At 48.9% G+C, this 7,838-nt stretch overlaps 1 protein-coding gene across 1 annotated transcript; it reads right to left on the bottom strand.

The window, feature by feature from the left end:
* Positions 1-1,342: 1,342 nt before the first annotated feature.
* HOXD3 (homeobox D3) lies at positions 1,343-7,331 on the bottom strand. Its single transcript, XM_056861295.1, has 2 exons — positions 6,815-7,331; positions 1,343-2,134 (listed from the first exon to the last, which is right to left on the bottom strand). The coding sequence occupies exons 1-2, from the start codon at positions 7,329-7,331 to the stop codon at positions 1,386-1,388; spliced, it is 1,266 nt and encodes a 421-aa protein (XP_056717273.1). The 3' UTR covers positions 1,343-1,385.
* Positions 7,332-7,838: the final 507 nt, after the last annotated feature.

Below are 7,838 nucleotides of genomic sequence, written 5' to 3'. Positions count from 1 at the left end.
ATTGTCAATATTTCATTCAAAGTTTCCTTTTTTTCCCCTCTCTCTCCTTAACCAGCAAACGTAAGTTTGAGTTTCCAGTGACCTGTGTCCAAAAATGGATTTATGGTTAGCATAAATAAAAGGTAAATCATAATTATTATTCAATGAAAAGGACAGTTGCTATGGAAATTCTAATTCCATCCACACCTTTATATTGTTCAGAATATTATGTGGGGCAGTTTTGCTTTTCTTTAAGGGAGGAAAAAAACCCAGAAAAAAATAGGTTTTTGCAACTTACAAGAAGTTGTCCGTTTCTCACAGGGTTTCTTCCCCTGTAGAAGTACACCACAATTCAGACAACCCAGAGGTGAAACATTATTAAGGTAAAATGAGAGACCCTCCCAACCTGAACAGGGTGTTTTTAAATTCTAAATAAGGGGTCAAAATTGGTCCAAACAATCTGAAATAAATTGCTATGTTTTTAGGGTTTTTTTTTTTTAAGGTCAGGGTTCCCTGTATAATGCTTCGGTTTTGTGTTAATTTATGACTTGACTTACAATTTGCTGTTTTACTTAATCCTTACACAAACTACAAACACCAGCCACTGTTACAACTGTTCAAAACTACTCTTTCTATTTCAGACCAAATATACTAAATAGGTGAAAAAAATGTATCGCCATCAAAGAGACCTGAATTAATCTTCCCAAGTAGGGGGAGGGAGGGGGGGCAGTGAAGAAATGACAAATATCCACATAAATACATTGAAGAAGACCAGGATTAAATAATCAATGATACAAAAACAAAACAAACAAACAGAAAGGAAGCTCTCCTCTTCAAATAATAAATACATCTTATTCAAGTCCAATGCAATCTTTTACATTGCTGAAGAAATGTTTATAAATTAACTTCTGGGAAATGTCTCCAGTTTGGTCCCAATAGGTATAAGCTCCTCATCAAGAATAACTTTCTGGCTAAAAACTAATAGATTTCCATAACTTACCTTTCAGTAGTCATAACGGAATTATGACTTCCTTGTGGGGTGTATATGATCAGGGTGTGATTTTATTTAAAAGGGAGGGAAAAAAGGATATTGCACTGTCATGCTTTTAAACGGCTAAAAAAAATGTTTAAAAGGACCCTACACACATACACACACACAAAAATAATAATTTTCCTGAACACGGGAGTCGCCAAATAAGAGACAAGGTGGTGGGGACTGCTTACTGAGGAGACCCAAGGAAAAAAAATATATCCACTAATACTCGGGCTGTTCAAAGTAATACTTCGAGGGGGAGGGGAGTGAGGTAATTTAAAGGAGTACTTTTCAAAACCTTGCTTTCTCTCTCTCGCTCTCTCTTTCTCTCTCTGTCTCTCACTCTCTCTCTCTCTGCATCCATTCCGCTCGACTACAGATGCGTCAGTTTGGGGGCTTCCTGAATCCTTCCCTGAGATGTATGATGAGAAGTCAGATCTGTGTAGGTGGGGTGGGGGTCGCAGGGTCCGTGGTGGTGGTTCCCGGGGATCTGGGCCGCGCAGCTGTAGTCCACGCTGGCCGAGGACGGGTGGGAGAGGTGGCTGATGTTGAACATGGGGCCAGAGGCCGGCATGGAGTCGACAAAGTTCCCCCCGACATAGACGGGGCTGCCCTGCAAGCTGGGGTTGGCGAAGGCGCCGTTGCTCTGCATGGGGTGGTGGTCGTACTCGGCCCCCGGGTACCTCTTCTGCTGGGGCAGGCAGCTGCCCAGGGGCGCCGTGTAGGCCGCCAGGCCGTACATGTTCTGCTGGGACTTGGCAAAGGAGGTGGGCGAGGGGGCGTCGTAGCTGAGGCTGTTGACCGTGGGGAGCTGGCCGGAGTAGGCGACGTGGTTGGGGCCGCTGAGGGGCGGGCTGCGGTCCGGCGACTGCCCGACGGGGGAGTGCATAATCCCTTTGGCTTTCTGGTCCTTCTTGTACTTCATCCTCCGGTTCTGGAACCAGATCTTGATCTGGCGCTCGGTCAGGTTCAGCAGGTTGGCCATCTCCACCCGGCGCGGGCGGCAGAGGTAACGATTGAAGTGGAACTCCTTCTCCAGCTCCACCAGCTGCGCGCTGGTGTAGGCGGTGCGGACGCGCTTGGAAGCGGGGCCGGGGGGGCTTTTGTCCTCGCAGTTCTCTCCTGGCCAAAAGGAAAGAGGGAGGGGAGAGAAAGAAAGAGTAGGTTGGTCGGGAGGATGATTTACAAAACTCGATAAGTAATCCTACAGTGGTGGGGGGGGGGGATGCTTTGACTTTCTGGCCCAGGCGAGTTTCTTTACGCACCCAATTTGAAAAATCGCTATTATTCACCTAGGGGCGAAAACGCACGGGAGGTTTTGCCTTGGATTTGCCACTCTCTAGATGCGCATTTCCCCCCATCTGAATTCTCAAAACTCTGCATTTTGGAGTTTTGAGAATTTGGATGGAAAAAATGTGCGTTTAGAGAGCGGCAAACCTAAGGCAGAACCTCCCATTAATGCCGTTTGCACTGAGGTTAGGGGATTTTGTAATAAACCCACACACTCCTTAATGCATTCTGTTTCTCCCCGTTCTCAGGCAGTTCTACAGTCCTGTCCCATTACATCTCCCCCCACCCCCCCAAAAAAAACCTTCAGTGCTGAATTCAAAGCGAACTGAAACCGAATAAGAGCTATTTCGCCCAAAGCAGTTTCAAGCCTCTATTGCAGATCGGGCCCCGGCAGGCACGCTGGAGGGGCGAATGAGAAGGGGGCTGAAGCGAAGTGACACTGTCCCCAAACCTTTTTCAGCCGAGATGCCCGGCGACTCCCGCTCCCGGTACCCTCAGTGCGTAAAAGGCGAGCGGGATTCGATCTCCCATCCTGGCGGGAGGACTCCGAGGGTTTGGGACTCAACCACGGGGGCTCTCGGAGGGTTAGGACAGTTACATTTGGAGACGGGAGGGCTGTAAATCACCGGGATTAATTGGACGGGTCGATCGATCCCTGACAACGCTCGGGAAAAGGGTTCTTGCGCCTGGCCCTGGACGAGGACGCGGGGCTGCCGAGACAATGGGGATCGCTGCGGCGCTCTCCGCCGCTAAGGGGAATGAGCCAAGCAAGCTGGCCTTTGTTATCTCTCTGGCGGTGCTCTAACCAAAGCCAGGAGGGAAGACGGAGCCTTCCCATAGGAGAGAGCGGCAGAAACAACCGAGGCTCCCTGTCTCCTAAGGCGGCTGCCATTTCGAAAGCAGGGAAAGCAAAAGTGCTGTGTGATTTTCCTCCTCTTTTTCTGCATGTCAGGTGGTTTTCAATAAGGGGGGATTTGGGGGAGGGGGCCTCACCGTATCCATGTCCCTGTCCTCGGTCTTAGTTGCTGATAGGTACCTTTCCCACCAAGACAGACCCAAACGACTGCATTTGGGGAAGAAGAATTGGTTTTTATATGCTGAGTTTCTCTCCCACTTAAGATAATTCACAGTGGGTAGCTGTGTTAGTCTGTCTGCAGTAGTAGAAAAGGGCAAGAGTCCAGGAGCACCTTAAAGACTAACAAAAATATTTTCTGATAGGGTATGAGCTTTCGTGAGCCACAGCTCACTTCTTCAGATACTTCTTCAGGTATCTTCAGGTATCTGAAGAAGTGAGCTGTGGCTCATGAAAGCTCATACCCTACCAGAAAATATTTTTGTTAGTCTTTAAGGTGCTCCTGGACTCTTGCCCTTTTCTCCCACTTAAGAATCCAACTGCTTACAATCACCTTCCCTTCCCCTCCACACAACAGACACCCTGCGAGGTAGGTGGGGCTCACAGAGTGTGACTAGCCCAAGGTCATCCAGCTGGATTCATGTGTAGGAGTGGAGAAACCAATCCAGTTCACCAGATTAGCCCACTTCCCTCATGTGGAGGAGTGGAGAATCGAACCCGGCTCTCCAAATCAGAGTCCACTGCTCCAAACCACTGCTCCTAACCACTACACCATGCTGGAAGACAGAACCCTTACTCTAGACCTGGGGGGCGAGGAAGCAGACCCCAGGAGGAGTAGCTAGAAGGGAGCTCTGACTCACCAAAGCCCACATTGAAATCAATGTTGTTAGTGTTGAAGGTTCCACCGGACTTCTGTTGCTACAATAGACTAACAGGGATACCCCACAGATCTATCATCGTGCCATCCTAGTAAGGGTGACTAAGGGTGTCCCTAGATCAAAAAGATCTTTTTAAAGAGACACTTTGATGCAGTGGAGTCTGATAGAAGGCAGGGCCATGAAGTCCTATGGAGGTGTGAATTGTGGAAATAAGTGACATACCTAAGGTTCTTTGGTACTGTGATGGTCTAGAAGAAAGGGCATCTTAAAAGAAGGGACACTTCATAATAAGGGACATCTGGCTACCTTCTTTGAAAAAACTAACACCTTGCCTGACTGAAGTTTGAGATTACAAAAGAGAGTACCCCCAGCTTCCCTCCCCCTGCTTTCTTTCTTGCCTTTCCATTCTCCATCCCCAAAGCACAGGTATTTACTGAGAAGAAAGTCCCACATATTTAAATGATATCCACTTCTACGCAAAGCAGCTTAGGGCCACTTCTTTGCATACAGAAAGTCTCCAAAGAAATAAGCTGCACTGCAATAGGGCTTCCTTGAAATAATGTGTTTCCTGTGGGGATGTACAGGCTTTGAAGTAGGGCTTCTTTGGGGTTGTATGGATTTATGTGATAATTCCTTTTGGTTTCTGGCCTGTGGCATCTCTAGGGCTCCAGGCAAGTTTTACTTTTTAAAATAAATCCAGCCAACGTTGAGCTGCAGAAGTAATTGTCTCGAAGGTATTTGCTTGGAAGAGTAGGGTGTCAGTATTATTTTATTTAGCAAATACCTAACAACCCTTTTGGTTTCCAAGCACCAGAAGTTCCAGGCAGCAGTCATGATAAGGTTGGGCCTTGCTGTGAAACCGGCTTGTGTTTGTAATTCAGAATGTGAGCTTTGGATTCACACAGGAGCCTTCCTCAAGCAGAACATTCAATTGTTAAACACTCGGGGTCACACAGGAATCTTTCACCTGAAAATTTTGCTATTGTAAATCCCATCTTTCCCAGGTCGGCAGGGTGCCTCCAATCCACTTCCTCTGCCTTTCAGTCCTAGGAGAGCCCAGTCAATATCTTCACTTGGTTCAGCCTTGACTGTTCCACCAGCAGAAGGGCCCCGTCTCCAGCACCTGCCTTAAAACGTTGGCTGTGGACCCTACTGGCATTTGAAGCTCTTAACTGCAAGGGGGTAGTAGCCCTGTTTGTGATAGCAACATAAAAAAGTCCAGTAGCCTCTCAGATTAAACATTTATTTCCAGATGAACTTTCTTCCAAAGGCCACTGGACTTTTGTTTTATGTTTACTATAACAGAGGAACATGGCTACCCCTTTTGGAGACCTTCAAACGCCAGTGTCGTCCCAAGCCAAAGTCTACTGTTTGTTTGCTTTTGACATTTAAATTGCCATTGTGTGTCTAATTCACTCTACTTAAGGGTAGACGGAATTACATTCTACCTGTATCTGAAGAAGTGAGCTGTGGCTCACGAAAGCTCATACCCTGCCAGAAATTTTGTTAAAGACTAACAAAATTTCTGGCAGGGTAAGAGCTTTGCCACTGATGCTCTGCCACTGAGCTATACCCCTTAAAAACTCAGAACATCTGCTTGGCATGCAGAATGTCCCAGGTTTAATACCAGGCATCTCCAGTTAAAAGAACTAGGCAAGTAGGTGATGTGAAGGACCTCTGCCTGAGACCCTGGAGAGCCACTGCCAGTCTGAGTAGACAATGGCCATTTATGCACGGGAGGTTTTGCCTTGGATTTGGCGCTCTCTAGATGCACATTTCCCCCATGTGAATTCTCAAAACTCAAAAATAAGCCCTCATGCAGAGTTTTGAAAATGCAGAAGGAGAAAATGTGTATCTAGAGAGTGGCAAATCCAAGGCAAAACCTCCCGTGCATAAATGACCCATTGGATTCTGTTCTCATGGGCACATTGCTTGAGGACTCCGGCTTTTCTTTCCTACATTTTGTGAATTACCCAACAGGGTGATGTGAAAGACCACTGCCTAGAGCCGCTGCCGGTCTGTGTGGACAATACTGACCATGATGGACCAAGGGTCTGATTCAGTATAAGGCAGCTTCATGTGTTCATATCACAGGGGCTGCTTAACTCTGTTTAAGGCTGTTACCGCACTTGTATTCCCAGCGATGTATTAAGAGTTTGAAAATGTTACAAAAAATACTGTTCGCACTGTCTATGTATTCCCACCAATGTATTAAGAGTTTGAAAACGTTATAAAAAATACTGTTCGCACTTTGGCCCCTTTAGCTGTGAAGACATCTTCCAACCATTTATAAGCTGTGGTATCCAAAAACCCTTTTAAAGCGATGTTTTTTACAACATTTTCAAACTCTTAATACATCGCTGGGAATACAAAGTGCGGTAACCCCCTTAAAAGGGTTTTTGGATACCACGGCTAATAAATGGTTGGAAGACGTCTTCACAGCTAAAGGGGCCAAGCAAAGTGCGAACAGTATTTTTTATAACGTTTTCAAACTCTTCGTACATCGGTGGGAATACAGTGAAAGTGCGAACAGAATATTTTTTATAACATTTCCGAACTCTTGATACATCGCTGGGAATACCTAGTGCGGTAACAGCCTAAGATTACACCGTTGGTAGTACTGCTTGCTGTTTTTGTTTTCCACAGGTTTGGGTTGTGATTTCTCTGGGGGTAGTTGTGCATGCGAGGAAAAGTTTCTACTGTTTGTTTGCGGTGATAGTTTTTGGGAGGGAGGAAGGAAAGGCCCAGGCCCGCCCAAAGAAGTCCCTCCGGGCCTGGTACCTGCAGGGGCACAGCTGTTCTTCTGCTTGGAGTTCTGGCGCGACTCCTTCATCCAGGGGAAGATCTGCTTGCTGATGGTGGCCGCCGAGGCGCCGGGGGAGGCGTTGGGCCCACCTTTGGCCTTCTTGGCCGACCCCGCATGGGCAGGGTTGGCGCTGGGCGGGGAGGGAGAAGGTAACGCCGAGGAAGGCTGCTGCTGCTGCTGCTGGGCCTGGGGCGGCGGTTGCTGCTGGGGGTCGCCCAGGCCCGGGGGCTGCGGAGGGCCTGCCTGGCTGCCGCCCCCTCCGCGCATGCAGCTGCCGCCCAGGTCAGCTGCGGCCTTGTGGGCCTGTGGCGGGCGGATGGAGGTGGATCCCTGGAGGGAGCAGGCTGAGGCCTGGTAGTCGGCGGCGTCGAGCGCTGGCTGGGCGTAAGGCTGCGGTGGCGGGGCCGAGGTGTAGCCGTAGGCGTCGGCCTTGCCGTAGGCACCGTAGCCGCCGAAGAGGGCCGTGTTGTCGTAGTAGGCCGCCTTCTGCATCTTCTGGGGCTCCGCCGGGGCCTCGGGGGCCGCCCGCTCAAAAAGCAGCGACCACCGCACCCCTCAGGCGGCCGCTCCCGCCTCACGTCTCGGGCCTGGGCCAGTCGCCGCCCGCGGAGCCACCTGCGGAGGAGAAAGAGAAGGAGGAGAAATGGCGTCAGTGGTGCTGGGAAACGCAGAAAGGGCCTCCGGCCTGGCCTAGGCCATGAGGAGGCTCGGGGCTGAGGGGGGTAGTCCAAATAGGCTAGGCTCTTGGCCTGGCCAGTGTTTCACTCCCAATTTACACAACCAGTTAGACTCCAGAAATAGAAGATTAATTGCATTATTTGAATAAACACACCTACTGTCGAAGGCTTTCACGGTCAGAGTTCATTGGTTCTTGTAGGTTATCCGGGCTGTGTGACCGTGGTCTTGGTATTTTCTTTCCTGACGTTTTGCCAGCAGCTGTGGCCGGCATCTTCAGAGGAGTAACACTGAAGGACAGTGTCTCTCAGTGTCAAGTGTGTA

The sequence above is a fragment of the Euleptes europaea genome, chromosome 15 (assembly GCF_029931775.1).
Source record: "Euleptes europaea isolate rEulEur1 chromosome 15, rEulEur1.hap1, whole genome shotgun sequence".
NCBI classification, from domain to species: Eukaryota; Metazoa; Chordata; class Lepidosauria; order Squamata; family Sphaerodactylidae; genus Euleptes; species Euleptes europaea.
This window is presented reverse-complemented; position numbering and strand designations above follow the sequence as displayed.